A 17019-nucleotide genomic window follows, 5' to 3' on the forward strand; every position below is an offset into this window, starting at 1 on the left:
AAAAAACGATTTTGATTCTCATAAGAAAGCATTACTTTTGAGATCCAGAGTAATATATACTAACTTGAAATAAAAATGTGACATGGTGAAAACATCATATACAGAAAATAAGGAAAAATTAAATAAATAAATGACACTGTATGGATGATGCCTCAGAAATGATCTTACTGAATACACATCTGGGCCATTAGTTAGTCACATTTCATACAGTGTATTGTTCTAAACATCATTTTTGTGGAAAGTTGATATGTTTTATTTGGAATTGACATTTATTATCCCTTTATTACTGAACAATTGTTCTTTAAAGGTGACTGTACAGTAACATTTTCTAACAGGAAAAATTGAAAAATTACTTCCCTTTAGGGGTCCAGAGAGGAAGTCAGGCAGAGGTAATTGCTCATAGCAGCCCAGTGTGCGGTCCTTACTGCGATCAAGTCCCATAGATAGGTGTATGTGCATGCGTGTGTGTGTGTGTGTACACTGATGGATGGAGATTACAGGCTTACTGTTGTGTCATACTGATATACTGTTGTGTCATGATTTGAACATGTTAGCTTTCTTCAAACACAGATCCAGATGAGGAGTCTTAAAGTTGACCAGGGCCTCACTAGCATGTATAGATATTCTGTACTTACTTTGTAATTCTGTAAATTGCATATGTCTTGTTGTAGGACCATCAGTGAAAGGATGAAACTCAGCTTTTATTTACCAACATTAATGGTTCCATGTTTATAACCTGTTTATTACAGTCACAAGCATTCATAATTAAAAATAGATGCCACTTTTAAGTGAACATGCAGGTGTATGCAAGTATTTATGTGTCTAATGGAAACCCATTTATTCTGATTCTGTGCTATGATTCTGAGCAGTGAGCAAGTATTTCAATTTATCCTTAATGCTATACTAAGGCTTTTGAATCTGCTGGGTGTCTGTGGTGGAGACAACAGTAAATAGCAGGAGTAATTGTTGCCTATATACCAACCAGTAAGTGTGTTCCTCTTGTAAATGTGTAATAATCTGAGACAAAAGCAATTTGGGCCCCTTTGTGGAGAGAGTCCTCACACTGCCCTAATGGGGTCTCTCAGATGTGCTGTGCTAGGGGAGCTAATTTGCAATTACACTGTTTAGCAAACAAATTGATGTAAACTTGTGTCTGAACTGTATTTGCTGACAGATCCAGAAAATGGGACAAATTGAAAACATCTTAAAATGAGAGCTTAGAACTGAGGGTCACTCCGGGAGGTGAGGGTTATCAAAGCATTCCTTGCATTGTGTGCTTCTATAAGCTGAACATTATGTACTTTACACAGTGTTTCCCAAAGGCTGACAGCCTGCTTTGTATTCATGGTCATTTATTTTTGCATGAGCCCATTTTTCTTCTTAATGCTTTCTGAATGCCTGCTGTGTTTTGATTGTCCCATTATCTCCAAGATAATCAATAGCAGCCGTCATCACCACTTCATTCTGCTGTGTCCCCATTTGCTGCCCTTCTGCTCAGAGTTGCCAGGGTTGGCATTGCATTTTTGATGGTGAATGTCAATGAGGGAGTCATCCTTTCCATCCTGCTGTACTTCATTCTAATTACATTGGTCCAGTACAAATACTGTCAAACTGTGATTTTGATGGGAAATGTATGAGTAAGAACCGACATTTTGATATTAATGTGTAACTAAAGCCTGTGATATACAAATATAATTCTAACCAGTTTCTAACACATGTGGCTTTGAAATGTGACAGTGGGATAGTTATGTAGATGGATCACTCAAGTTCAGTTTTGGAATGCCTTTTATGCAATGGTTTTTGAATCTTAGCAAAATATTTGCTTTTTTTTTTGTTTCTTTTCTGTTTTACTTGTCTCTGTTGAGCACTCCAAGAAACACATCTACTAAATCGATTTTTTAATCGTTCCACTACATGAATTTTCCTGGTCATGCTATACTAATAGTTTTGGATGACAACCTCCTTCTTAAAGGTTCCATATATGCAGCATGAATAAGAACAAATGCATAGAGTCTTTTGAGGACCATTCTAATCTCCATGATAGCAGTCAAAGATTCTGAAATTTATAGTAATTCAGTCTCATGTTTTTAGCACTATGTATGGCACTTCTGTCAGCTGTCCAAAGTACTGAAACTTTAGTTCTATTTTAGGGCATTAGTGATTGAGTAATGCTTAGAATCATAATGACCTTAAAAGGAGAAGGATATACAACGTGATCTCTGATATATATGTCATATGTGAATATTGCTTTTGTATATTGACATTGAGATCTGCTGAGATAGCAATCACATCCTTAGGGACGAGTTATGTACTTAGCACAAACAAGTTTTATCAGTGCTACAGCAGCGCTGACACATCCAAATCAACACAGTTTTAAATGGCATTGTGATAAACCCATTTAAACCACACATGACTACCACGGTGTTCATCTCTTCATTTAATAGTAACACATATTTACTCTTTCTAAAACAATTTTAAAGCACCCTTGACAGATTTTTTATAGTACTTTTTTATAGTATTTTCCTGGTACTAAAATGTTACAGATAACATTGTTTTTAGATTAAAACGGCAATGATACAGAAACAACTATGCTACAAACATCTTACACAGAACAAGAAACAACCTCTTATATTATGTTTTCTGGAGACTTCAGCCACCTTTCCAGCAAAAGCATAGAGAGAACACAAGGAGGATTAATTCAGATTTATTCAATGTACACTGCAGGAAATATGCACTGCATCTGAGCGCGGCATGTTATCACCTGCTTTGGTAATTGTTGGTGGAAAATGATTTCTGTGCTGCAGACTGTTTCCAATTTATGTCTGGTTGTCAAGGAGATGACTCCATGAATCGTCTTTGTCTTTGAGGAAACTGGTTTTGCATATGTATACTTATTGTCAGAAATGCTTAATCTCTTCTCCATTTTAACATGCAAATGCATAAACAGATGTTATACATGTATTATGCGATATATTTTCTTTACTTTTTCTGTTTATTTTTTAAATAAATTACGATTAACTCATACCTTTTCACGCATTCATTATAACACGCCCTCCCTTGTCGTTTTGTAAAATTATGCGTCTTAGTGTGTTGCTTAGTTATAGGAAATTGCCTGGCCATTTTTAGGTAAGTATTCACACTAGTTTTAGAGAAGTGAACTGGAGAGGCTTTTTTCCCCTTCTTCTTCTTCTTCTTCTTCTTCTTTTATTTAGCAAGGATTCATGCAAATATCCGGAGAAATGAAGAATACAGGTTCTTGTGAAACGCACGATATTTAGAGCACATTCGTCTAGCTCAACATTTGGACACGTTGGAAAAAAATGGATGAAGGCGCATACTTTTTGCAGCCCCCTAGCAAATGAACGGTTCCTATTGGACAACATAAAAATGCCACTACTTAGCGTCCACCGCGCACCCACGAGATCTTGGTGCGCGTGTAGCCTCTGATTTTCCTCGTAGGACATGGAAGTGGATGCGTCGTACGCTCTATTCTCGTTTACGCATCAGCTGCAGCCGGCAGCGCACATGTTGTCTCAATGAACTCTCGCCCCCACGGCTCGTCTAACATACAATGGATTAATAGGAAAGACATGAGTGTCCGCAAGGAGGACGGTATTAGCTTGTGCCAGAGGGCTCTCCAGATAGTCACAGAGCTTTGTCTTGCTGGCCACGTCGACCGGGAAAAATGCGCGGACATATTTCCATTGGAGAGCAACATACCAGGTAAAGGGAGTTCAGGTAAATTATACCAAATTAACTGTTCTCTTCTAACTTACAGCAGCTCTTTTTGTGTCCCACCATTCTGATTCAGTACCAGAGCTGCCACTTGTGTGCCACTTGGAAGTCCGAGAATGAGGCATTCATGATAATCTTCTGCTGACTCATTTCTTGTTGGAATAGAAAACACTACATACCCTTTAGAAATAGATACATAATAGAAAAGATATATAAATTATTCTATGTAGGCATTACGCATGTAATAGTAACATCTTTTGAGCAGTTTGACCATTGTTCAAATACAGTAGCTGAGCCACCTGTAGCTTGGTGCAGGGACGCAACAGGTAGAATGCATGAGACAGTGCTCTTCAATTGGGTATACATATTTATAATAAATACAAACTGTTTCCGTAATAATTAAGTTTATTTTGAAAAAAAAAGATTTCTCATGCGACCTATCCAAATTAGAGATTGTCAGCTTAAAGGGGATAGTTTGCTGGCTTTCCATTCGGAAACATACAGATCTCCGGTCTAACTGTTCTAGAACACATAGAGCGACACCTAAAAGATGATAACGTTTGGTGGTTAAATACTTAATCAGACTATGAGATTGCTGAAACTGACGAAATTTTTTTAGAGTAGACAGAAAAGACCGTGCGTACAGCAAGTCAATCTCGATTAGATTAGTTTAAAGCTTTGAAGTTAGAGCGACTGTGGCTGCATGATGAAGTTAGAAAGACTGTAGCTGCGTGATGTTACGCTTGGTTTCTAGTTCTATGCTCAATACATTACGAAACTGTGATGTATTGACCTCTACATCACAAACTTATACCTGTTGAATTGATGTAACTTAAAAGAAAATATAACGAAATAAACAGTAGCTCTCTCTAGAGTAAGGGGAATTTCATTGAACTCATTAAGTTTATTTTAGGATATGAAAGTTCAGTAGGAGTTAACATTGATCTTCTTCCAGTGTCTATTAAGCCATGCTGTTTACTAACGTCTTGTGTCAATGTCATGTAAAATGTATGATTATGACAAGTGATGGTATATGTTAGGATTGAATATGAATTATGGTATGACAATGAACCTTGTTTTTCTATATGTATATGAGTGGGTTTCTTTCACACATTTCAGTCATCCTTACAGGAATCTACAGACTTTCTTTATAAAATTCCACTAAACACTGAACATGGGACAGAGTGAATTCCTAACATTTGTTTAACAAAACAAGTGCATTTTCAGTCCTCTCTTTCTTATGCTTTGCCTTCTTTCCTCTGTTTTTCTCTCTCTCTTCCTCCCTGTTCTGTGTTTCTTTGTCATGCACTTCTCATCTCTGCTGGTCCTTTCTGTCTGTCTGTCTGTCTGTCTGTCTGTCTGTCTGCCTGCCTGTCTGTCTGTCTGTCTGTTTGTTTCCTTCTTACTTGCTGATTCATTAATTTACTTATCTTTCTCCTCTTGTTCTTCTTCCTCCTCCCCTTCCCTTATTTTTGTCACTTCTGGATACATTTATTTGCTCTTTTACAACACCCATCTCTTCTTCTTCATTTTTTATTTCTCCTGCTAAATCCCTTCGTCAATCCTAATCGCCTTTTCTCTCCCACCCCTCCTCTCTCTTTCTACCTCTTTCTCTTTCCCTGTGTCCATATTACTCATCACATTACCATTTCTCCTTTTGCTCTCTCCCTCTTTCACCCTACTCGGTGTGGTCGTAGACATCTCTGTCAGTCTCCTTGCTGTGGTCGTGGGTTTCTGTGGGCTTGCCCTGTTGGTAGTCTCTCTGTTTGTCTTTTGGAAGCTGTGCTGGCCCATTTGGAGAAGCAAAGCCCTCTCTTCCCATGCTGACCGCTGCCCACAGGTGGCTCCACCGGAGGCACCCCCACCACACCCACCCACGCCCCAGGCCCCTTCCCAAGAGCCCAAACTTGCCCAGGCTGGACGGCAACTGTCACAACAGCAGCCACAGCTGGAGGATGAGGAAGAGAAGAGGAGGAAGGTGCCTGAGGTGAAGGTGAATGGCCGTAGTTCAGTAAAGTTACTGGAGGCTGCTATGAAGATCAGCCAGACATCACCAGACATCCCAGCTGAGGTGCAGCAGGCTCTGCGTGAGAGACTCAGCAAGCAGGCCAAGTTCCAACGCCAGACCACTGAACCCACCTCCTCCTCCAGGTACACTCTGTCTCTGCTCCAATCCATCCACTTTCCACAGCAGATTTCTATAATGGATCTGGCATCCTACTCTCTTTTCACTCAGAGACTCTTAGAGGAAATATGTAAGATCTAAACAACAACCTCTACAAAGTTTTGCAAACACAGAAGACATATACCTGTACCATATGGCTGGGTTCACTGTCTCAGACACTCATTGGGGAGCTGAGAGAGAAGAATGAACATTTTCTGTCAGCGTAATATCTGCAGATGACCATTGATTCAATTTAATATGCCAGTAACCGCAGGTATTTCATAATCTTAATGAATATTAGCTCTTGAAATTATTCTTGCCTGTAGCATTTATCAATTAACATTGGTATTCTATTCAGAATACAGTCTAGGTAGTTGCTATTTTTGGCTATCTGGGAGAAGGAGCTATTCAACACGTTGATGGGACGACATCACACCCCCGCAGTGAGGCATAAGCCCTGTAATCACTTTATGTCCTCCCACCCGTTTTAAAGAGTAACACTACCAAAGCGACGGCAGTAAGTGACCCAAGCAATTACACAATCAGCTCTTTTTCTCTTTGTTTCTCATGGCAGTGCATTTAAAAGCCAGTACAGCTGTAATTAGTACCACTAAGAAATGGAACTGACGTGTCACGGAGCACTCATCCTACTGGGGATGTGGTGAACAGCTGTGCTCCATCTTCATGTGGAAGCCATCATTGACCTGCCCTGGGGCTGTCATTAGAAAATGTTCACGGGTTTTAACCCCAATGAGGTGTCCTCAGAAATTATAGGTTGACAGGGTACAGGGAAAGGCAATTTAGAATTCTTTAAGGTCATATCTAAAGGGGTTGCAGCTCTTTTGGGGTTTCATCATCTGTTTTCTGTTTCTCTCTTTTATTTTGCCCTTTCCTTTGACTGGTCACTGCATTTGTTATGAGTTGAAATGTTTTCATTAGATATGCTTAGATATGATTGAAGTCCTGGTTGATAATAATGTCAGAATTTTGAAACATATGGGATTGTTTCCGTTTCTCACGTTCATGCTGAGATTGCCACTGAAGTATTGAAATCCTTCGATATCTTGTGAAAAAATCATTTTCTCTTAAGAAAAGCAGTTCTATGGCACTCAATAGAAACGACGCTGACCAATCCGCCCTGACATGGGGACTTACAAATGATGACAATTTCACTCATTCTATGACAGCAATTTATTGGCTAAGTGAGTGTCAGCTGGCAACAGCTATATTCCCCTCAATTCTTAGGAGTAGCTCACGTGGAATATAACCATATGAGACGCTGATCAGTTTGACAGTAAAGGGCAGACAAGAATGTGTTAATTCCGCCAGATGCAGCACTGCAAGCAGAGCTTTGACTCAGTGGTAATGGTAAAATGTAGAACACCTGCAGATAGATTATATTTGTATTGATCCTCACAACAGCTAAATTGACAATCATTATTCACTTTCAGCAAAGTCCACCTACAAGGGATTTCAAGGCACAAAGGTAGCAAAGGATGTGACACAATACAAGTCAATGATATGTTAGCAAGTTACAAAATCAGACATAGTTATTGTTTTCTACTTTGCCACTAAATGAAACCAGTCATATAATTAGATTTTGACTTAAGATATTACTGGAGTTTATAATCACACAATGTTGCTTGCCATCTCACAACAGTTCATTGTTACATCTTTTATATTGTAATAATACAATGCAAGTTATTTGCACATATACTATATATCAATGCTATGACACTGCTGTAAGTGTACATGCTGCTGCACAGTGTTTAATATTTCTCCTCAGCTATTAGATTAAGGCTACAGCTTATGTTTCAATGCTTATTAAAATATATATTGACAGAATTACCCACTGATATTGTCATAATATGATTGAGCTGCTTTGATAGTCGGTGGGTGTAGGGAAGACTGCGGATATGTGTAGTGTGTTCTTATCGAGAAACTCACTGAAGCTGTTCTTTAGCAGCAGTTCCAGTCCCAGTGTGATTGTAAACCCATTTGTCCTGAACTGCTGTCTTCTATTGCGGTCATTGTAAACTTACAAAACTGTCTACATGGGCAGCACAGAACAAAGAAAAGACTCAACTGTGTTGCTATACTTTCACTGACAAACGGATTCCCTTAAGTGTATTTTCTTACCAAAAATATTCAAAACAAATTTAAAGGATATTTGAGTTAGACCACACTGTTGTGGCATATTCTTTTAAGAAACATAGTAAGGTTCGGAAGGAAAAACGAACAGAAAAGGGCTCTGTGAAATGGATATGAATCAAGACAAGGAGACAGAGGAGAGAGAGAGAGAGAGAGACAGACAGACAGATGGACAGACAGACAGACAGACAGAAAAAGCTCTACTTGTTTTTTTTAGTGAAGGTTAATTGAGGACACCAGCTAACTTTGCTGTGATGCATTTTCTGACATTACAGAATACACAATACGTTCAAGTTCAAACAACCTCTGGTTGAGCTGAATCATGTGCTTTATCATCCCACACGTTGCACTAGCATTTAAAAAATGTTCCTATGCAAAGCAATAACAATAGAAATCAACTCAAATTCTTTGTTCCAAATTAATCTTCTTTTAGCAATGCCTAAAACTGTCCCCAAGGAAGACATTAGTTATGTACTGAAATATTTCAAATTTTCTCTTATATAATGAAATATGTTGTTCTGATTTTTATAATTTGTACCATGGAGAATGCTGCCATTTTGTTGTGATCTTCGTAAGCGGAAAAGGAGCCAGTTGCTAGGAGACACCTAGGAGTGGTAAAGAGCCAAGCTTTACTCAAAGGATGGAAGTCATTATCAGTGTGAGAGTGAAGTCTGAAGGGCTGCGGTCCAGTCATAACTATCCTAGTGAGATATGAAACAGGGAGATGTGACTTGGGCTCTCTCTCTCTAATATTTAAAAGGTGAAAAGAGAACTCTTCAAACTGCATGTTCTATGACATGGCACCTTTGGGCATATACCTATCATGAGTTGGCCTCAAACCTTTTTTCAACACTACAGTTATTACAATAAAGGACAAGAGCAAAAGCATCATTCTGTATTCTGTGTATTTGATTGATTAAAATATTTGACAACGTACAATTCCACTCTGTCGTGGCATGGCACTCTTACCAGCCAGTTGTTGCACTAAATGAAACAGAAAGGAAAGCACAACTTGTCATAATCTAGAGAATCCGTTGTTTGTAGAACCTGACACCAGCCCAGTAAACTTACATGCAAAGCAAATAATTATATGCTTTATTCGAAAACCCGCCTTTTAACACCAAATCCATTTCATTTTTTCTGTTGACAGGCACAACTCTTTCCGCCGTCATCTGCCACGCCAGATGAATGTGTCCAGTGTGGACTTCAGCATGGACACGCTGCCTGTGCGGCAATCTTCAGCAGTCAGCATTGGCCGCATCAAACCTGAGCTTTACAAGCAGAAGTCTGTGGACTCAGAGGAAGGTGCCAAGGAGCCAGTGGAGACTTGCGGCAAGCTCAGCTTTGCTCTCAGTTATGATTATGAGGAGCAGGCCTTGGTGGTACGTATCCTAAAGGCGCTGGACTTGCCGGCCAAGGACTTCACAGGCACTTCTGATCCCTATGTGAAGATTTACCTGCTTCCTGAGCGCAAAAAGAAGTTCCAGACACGTGTTCACCGCAAGACACTTAACCCAACATTTGACGAGACCTTCCGCTTCCCTGTTGAGTATGAGCAGCTGTGCAACCGAAAATTGCACTTTAGTGTCTACGACTTTGACCGCTTCACCAGCCATGACATGATTGGTGAGGTGGTGGTTGACAACCTCTTTGAGTTGTCAGACCTCTCCCGGGAGGCTGTGGTCTGGAAGGACATCCTTGTTGCCACAACAGTGAGTGAAAAGGCTGTGTGCATGTTTGTGTGTGTTTGAGTATGCACGTGAATAAATGTATGGAACAGCTTCAATAGATATAAAGCCTTAACTAACTGTCACTGCTTGTTGTCAAAGCATTAGGCAGTGTGAAGTGCAGTAGCACATGTTTAATTTCTTTCCATTGAATACTTGATGCTCCCACTTTAGGACAGTGATTTTACAGTAGCAGAATAACTGGGAACACAGTATTTGCAATAGTTAGAAGTGTTCACTAGAAAAGTCTGATTTCTTTAGGCAAATAGCTAGACAGGAATAGAACTTAGGAATTTTAAGAGTTATCCAAACATTTTTCTGAGAGTCTGAGAATAAAAGTAAAGACAGAGGGTGGCAGAATTAGGTCTGAGGTTGAGAAGGGCCAGCATGTTGGATTTCATTAAGAAAGGGATTCGTATGTGTTACGCAAGCTAGTCATCAGGTGTGAAGCAGGGCTCAGCTCCAGACTGACTCATCTGCAGCATGTTCATGCACCCACCCACCCCTTCCAAAAACAGTCTCAATTAGGCTTCACCAAACTGCAGTTCAAGCTCAGGCCGGCCTGCAGGGTCAGGTAATAACCAAGTAACAGGTGTAAGATGGAGGATTTCCCACCGTACGCAGCAATCAGAACTCACGAGAAAAGCACGCCAGAGTGAGCTGACAACAGAAAGTGACAGAGAGGAAGAGAATGGCCTGGTTTTTTGTTTTCTCGTTTTCTGTCATTTTTTGAATGGATTTTTCAGTTACGCTGGTTTCTGTTGTGGTGCAGCCTACTCAAAATTATGCCTCAGCAGATATATCACAGTTTATGTAACAGCTCCTACCCTTTTGTGTTTCTCAAGGCTTTTTTTTTTTCATTCCTCCACGCGTAATTATACCAGCTATTTTTCACTCAGATCAAGGGTTAATGTTTTTTTAATGTGAGCAAGCATAGCTTATCTATAAGTAGCTCTTTTAATCTACTGAGGCCATTCATAAATACATGATGATCTTACTACTACCCACATTGCAAATTACTGAAAAAAGTTTTTAAATCTTTGTATTTTAATGAGTAAAGTTTTCTGATAATTGAAACAGCACTTCGCAGGACTGAACAGACACAAAAACAATGTGTTTGACTTGTGTATCACTTGGGTATAGAGTAGTATGCCATTGTTACTTTCACAAGGCATTTTAGAGTCATGTAAATATATTCGGTCTGCAGGTAAAATCAGAGAGTAGCCTCTAACCTTGCGCGTGCTGTAATCTATAGTGTGGCTCAACATCTATGTTAGATGGATTACAGGCTGACTCAGATGTATTTAGTTTTGACATCCCACTGCTTTGATGCCACAAAAACGTCACTGAGACGGGTAGATGAAGTGCTGACTGACTCTGATGGTCGTTACCAGAGACCTCCATTCGAGATTTTCCATTATGAATCACTTAAATCCAGCGGTTCGGCTCCTCCGCCCGCTTTCTCTGACTCAACAACAGTTACTCTCCTAGTTATTATTTTCATGTCTCCACTTGAGTCACATTTATTATCTTATTATCTATATTTTGTCATTCTCTCTTTCTTTCTATCTCTGTCTCTCTGTGTTCTTTTCTTCCCCTTAAATCCTGGATCCTTTTGATTTATTTCCATATATCATTATATCTATATTTCATGTCTTTATAGTTTTCTCAACAAAAATTGAATTCTGAGTGTGTTAAATTTCTTAATTGCTTCATTGCCACTCAAGCACGACAGAAAGCAAATAAAAGAATAACTTAATACGCATGCAGATCTCACTTATCCGAGCATGACAGTTAAAATCTGCAGTCCATGCAACTGAGACTGCAAAGAACAGAAACGCTGTTGAGAACGATGAAATGTGACACAGTGATGTGAGAGCATCCATTCATTCTTAAGTTAAGGGGGATTTAACCAGTGGCTAGACCCAGCTGCTGCTACAGGCTTCCAACTGCGGCAAATGAACTAGTCACACTGATCACCCAAAATAATCTGTGCCACTGATTGTAGCCTAGCTGCGTCAAACTTCCGCAGGAAATGTTCAAAGCCCTCTGTTTGGTCCCTGGCTGGTGCTTTTAGGTCTTATTTTGTTTCTGTGTCTGCATGTATCATTGACGTAGCACAATGACTTAGAGGTGGAGGAGGGAGATGAAAAACAAAAATAGAAAGAGTGTTGCTGCCTAGAAAAAGCTGTGACTTGTCTTGGTCAGTCACAAACACTTTGACAAGACATAGCCTTCAAGAAAGCCTGAAGCTTTTTATGTTCAGAGTTTGCAGTGAGGTTGACAGGAAGGGTCAGAGTAAGAGGTGGAATAAAGGGAGACTAAGGCGAGCAGGCATTAGGTTTGCATTGGTGCACTGATTTGGACATTACATTGATTTAAATTGATTGGAGTGCATCTATGAACTTGATTTGATTTGATTTGATTACATCAGTAAGTTTATTAATGGCACTGGACATCCTTCCTGTTGTAAATCTATATTTCTGCACACAAAATGATTTAGAACACACCATTACTGAATATTATTGTTTAGAAGCATTTCAAACATCATTTACTCCTGTTTTTTTGCATACATGATGTCTCTCCACACGTTTTTCACGTAAAAAGTCTAGCCGATCCTCTGGTTTCATATAAAGTCGGTGTTTGTTTAATCTCTGTGAGCAAACACTAGTTTTTCAGGACAGCAGGCTGTGCTAATACAGCAAAGACTGTAAGACTATTTCAAGTGTCGCTTAATATAACCTTATATTTTAATATATTAATATAACCTTATCTGCTCTTGTGATAATAAATAGTTCAATCCTCTTTTGAACATTTTTGATATTTTTGAAACTTTTGAAATTTTGAAACTAATAATTCTTTAGGATTTTTTTTTAAGTAAACACACTCTTTGTCTCAAAGATAAATTGTCTTTTTGTACTGAAAAAATAAATTATAGGCTGACATTAAAATTTTGTTTACTAATGCAGTAATTACTGAGCAAGTATGTGACTCAAGTTTCTGAATGGATGAGTATGAGTTTTTCCTCTCTCATAATGCACTTACACATATGACTGTACACAATACATACAGCCCAACTGTTGTGAAAATAGTGCAGCTGCTGTTATTATTTACGGGATTATGGTTAGGTTTAGAAGGGACAAACAATAGTGCAAAAATGATTATCTACAAGGAAATGCAATGTTAAATATTTACAGTGGATTAGAACTGTGGATAATATACTCCCTGTAACATATGACTTTATCAGTACTGTCAGATGTATAGCAATCAGAGAACGAAAAAATGACAAGATTTGAGATGTGAACAATATCTACCAGGGTTTTCAGAAATTGCAAACATTTGATGTCATCTGTAGACTGCTTCAAACTTTGAAGGATGCCTTTATTCTCTTGTCTACCTGAAAATGAACTAATTCAATGACTGAAAATGGCTCTTACATGGTGCCCGTTGAGTGCTTAAAACACAACAGTGTTTGAATCATTGATCAGTTATGGCCTTCTAGTTTCTTTAAATAGGACAACTTTTGTACTGCTCCCTAATTTGGCCCACTCACCCAGCATTGGAACAGTAGTTGACCTGATCTTGTGAGGTATAAAATTTGGTTAATTTTATTCATCTTATTTTTATAGGAGAGTGTGGACCTAGGAGAAATCATGTACTCTCTCTGTTACCTTCCTACGGCGGGACGCATGACCTTAACAGTCATCAAGTGCCGAAATCTCAAAGCCATGGACATCACTGGCTCATCAGGTTAGTGAACCAAGTTTGGCACAAGCTGTTTTGTATATTGCCATCACTATGGTAAAATGCACCTATGAATAAGATCATTAGGCTCAGTATTGCTTCCTTAATGACACAATAACTTTATGAAATATTAGTAGTCATAAAGTTGCTTCTTTGATTAAACACTGACAAAATATTAAATAAAAATTGCATGTGGGCAAAGCAAAAAACATTGTTACACAATAGTCTGTCAAATATTTACTTAGCGTCTGTAAAGCAACTAAAATTTTATATTATCATTATCTTTATCTGTATCTTTTCAGCCAACAAAATGATCTGTCTCTGTATCTGTATTCGAATAGTAGACCGAAAGTGGGCGTGGTTTATAGCGTAAGTCACATAAATCGGGGAAATGTCGTATCACATTGACTAAATATTGGCAAATAAGTAATTATGAAATATATTTCTACATCCTCATACTGTACTTTTCATCTCTCTCTCTCTCTCTCTCTCTCTCTGTATTTTAATTTTGAACTAAACTAAGTTTTATGAAATGTCTAAACCTGGATTTTTTACATGGAAGAAATTAACCTACAGGCTACAGCTTAAAACTACAGGTTCTAAACTTCATTTTGATGTAAAGGTTGCGGGTGACTACAGAGTAGCGATCACTTTTCAACAATGTGTAGTAAATGAAACACCTAGTTAGTGAAACTGAAGTCCTATGTTGCAAACAAAATGGGCATTTTTATTTTGTGGCCATCCACAATGAGATGAGTCAATCTGAAGAAACATAGTGGCTGACGCAGACATGTTTTTTCCCGAATAATAACGAGCAACTTCGTGTAGAAGAAATATCTGATTCCATCGCATTATTCGTGCTCTCCCGAATAACATATTCGGATTAGGGTACGTCCCTAATATTTACATGCATGTTGCTCCAATCTTGCAGCAAGAAATCTGCTTTCTTCCCCTTTTTCAGATCCATATGTTAAAGTGTCACTGATATGCGATGGTCGGAGATTGAAGAAACGGAAGACCACCATCAAGAAAAGTACGCTCAATCCTGTCTACAATGAGGCGATCATTTTTGACATCCCTCCTGAAAATGTGGAACAGGTCAGCCTATCCATCATGGTGATGGACTATGACCGGTGAGTGCCCATCCATCAAATCCAAAACAAATGCTTACATAAGAAACTTTATGGAAAGAAATTAAGACCTGCATCTTAAAAATCACAATCCCATGTCCTTTAGCCCCTTAAACTCATACATTACACTAGATTATGAAGCTGATGTTAATATATCAAGTTCATGGTATGACCTTAAATGACCATAAGCTACATTACAAAATATGTGCTTAGAATTATAGCCCTTTTAGGCATTATTGTTACATTAGGGCATTTTGGATGTGCTTTTGTCTTATCTGTAGATCAATTCTATCTAAATTCACAATGAAATTGATTATGTATGACAGAAAAAAGGGGGAAAGTAAGTGACAGGGAGAGTGGAAATGAAGAAAATGTATTTATGTATGAAGAACTCTAATAGGATTGTATTTTACGTGAAAGAAAATAAATAAAAGAAGAACTTTTCAGCATAGACTTTCAAAGCTCTGTCACATAAACTAATGTCATTTCAGCCACTTAGTAATTAGTTGCAGGCAGGCACAAATTTGATTGTAATTAGCACTTCCACAGTTGAAATAATTTCATCAAATCATAATTTTACCATCAAGAGGGAGTATTTAATTTTGTATGTGGTTGTGTATTGTAAGGTACATGCTTTGATTTCTGCATCAATTTTGTGGGTGTTAGTCAGCAGAGACATCTTCTTGACTCCATTTTCCCCTTTTGTCTTGCTTTCTCTCACAATTTAAGGTCAGTTTATATATTTCTGTGTGAATGTATTGGAACTCCCACTAATTAAGCAAATACCCTGCCATTGGTCCTACTGACAGGGTTGGACACAATGAGGTGATTGGTGTGTGCCGTGCAGGGCCAGATGCAGAAGGTCTGGGGCGAGACCACTGGAATGAGATGCTGGCTTACCCACGCAAACCTATCACACATTGGCATGCCCTAACAGAGGTAGAACACTCTTTCATTTTCCTCTAAGTATTCTGTATTTATTTTCCTTTGGGGCTCACAAAGTCATGATGTAGAAATACTGAGGTAGTTTGATGGTATGAAATAAAATAGAATTTTTTACATATTGGATTGAAACCCACGGCATAGAATTTAATCTCTTTGTTACCCTAGTGACAATATTTAGGGTTCCAAGTGAGGGAGTCTAACTGAGAAACAATCCTAAAATGAAGTATAAATACGTAGGTTGTTGGCCTTAGTGTTAAATAAAAAAAATAGATATATATAAAAAAATGGGCTGTTAAATTAAATTAGTGAATTATCTCCAAATCACTTTTTCTTTTTCTGTTGCCAGTTTATTAAATGTTTTTTGAAATATGCTAACATCGTCCTTGGTCCATTATCTGTAGAGGAGAAGCAGAGAATCTTTTCAAAAATTGTTTTTTTTTTTTTTTTTGGATGTTTTGAAGTTTTATTTTTTTTTCTTTCCTTCCATAGTGGCCAGGAAGAGCAGCCAGCTTTGAGAGTCAAGGGTCATGCCCCTCCCCAAAACCTCAAACTCCATAGACACCACTCGTTCACAAGCCTTGAGTCACACCAACACCTGATTTTAAACAAATATCGTTTTGTTTGGGTGAGCACCACTCTGTAATCGTCTGTAGTTTTTAATACTGCAGTTATTATTCAGGACCAGTGTCTCTTGCTTCAAGAGGGTTTCCAAGATTTAGATCTCTATCAACCATTACTGCGTCACACCAATAATATGTTATTGAGTGTATGCTGGCTTTTAGCTTTATACTTTCTATGTTTCATCAGGTCAGGACTTTGAGAAATCATGTACAGGCTGTTGTATAATGACATTTCTCATTGCTTGACACTGTAATGATACCATGTCTTCTGAATGACATCAGCTTTACCGGATAGTCCTTATCATCTCAGCATTTCAGAATATATTTTGGACAATCATTGAAAACATGTTATTTTGGTCTCTGAAGCTAGACATGGATGTTTTGAGAGATGGATTCTCAAAATGAACACAGTTCGAATGATAAACAAATATTTTATGTTTTTAGCTGAAAAAGTAATAATATTATACAATATTATAGCATGTAAAAAGCACGTCTTTGTATCACTGTCAAAGCGGAATTCAAATGTTTGTTTGCCATTATTGGATCTAAGACTCGAAGGCACTAGGCACAGCAGTAGCCAGATGATGTAGCATGGTGTGTCTTAGTCCATTTAGAGGTCTGGCTCCCTCAAAATTTTACACCATGCAAATACAAATTAAATATGTATTCTTTTCTTTATGAAGTATGCGGTTGCGCTCATTTTACCATCACATTTTCAGTTTAATCAAAGAGACATATATGACATTAATAAAATGCTGAATAGGTTTGAGGGGCGGCACGGTGGTGGGGTAGCGCTGTTGCCT

General features: G+C 38.4%; 1 protein-coding gene across 1 annotated transcript; it reads left to right on the plus strand.

Moving 5' to 3' along the window:
- Nucleotides 1-3503: 3503 nt before the first annotated feature.
- Nucleotides 3504-16154, plus strand: syt10 (synaptotagmin X). Its single transcript, XM_030777871.1, has 7 exons — nt 3504-3723; nt 5433-5886; nt 9201-9762; nt 13407-13527; nt 14483-14654; nt 15461-15590; nt 16086-16154. Exons 1-7 carry the CDS (start codon nt 3537-3539, stop codon nt 16152-16154), a joined length of 1695 nt encoding a protein of 564 aa, XP_030633731.1. The 5' UTR covers nt 3504-3536.
- The last annotated feature ends 865 nt before the right edge of the window (nt 16155-17019 follow it).

This window comes from Chanos chanos, chromosome 1 (assembly GCF_902362185.1).
Source record: "Chanos chanos chromosome 1, fChaCha1.1, whole genome shotgun sequence".
Classification (NCBI taxonomy): domain Eukaryota; kingdom Metazoa; phylum Chordata; class Actinopteri; order Gonorynchiformes; family Chanidae; genus Chanos; species Chanos chanos.

Bases quoted from the DNA above. Each gene is read 5' to 3' on its own strand.
- syt10 (XM_030777871.1), top strand. From the start codon at position 3,537: ATGAACTCTCGCCCCCACGGCTCGTCTAACATACAATGGATTAATAGG. The intron at 3,724-5,432 runs GTAAAGGGAGTT...GTGTGGTCGTAG, and splicing joins ATTGGAGAGCAACATACCAG to ACATCTCTGTCAGTCTCCTT. The intron at 15,591-16,085 runs GTAGAACACTCT...TTCCTTCCATAG, and splicing joins ATTGGCATGCCCTAACAGAG to TGGCCAGGAAGAGCAGCCAG.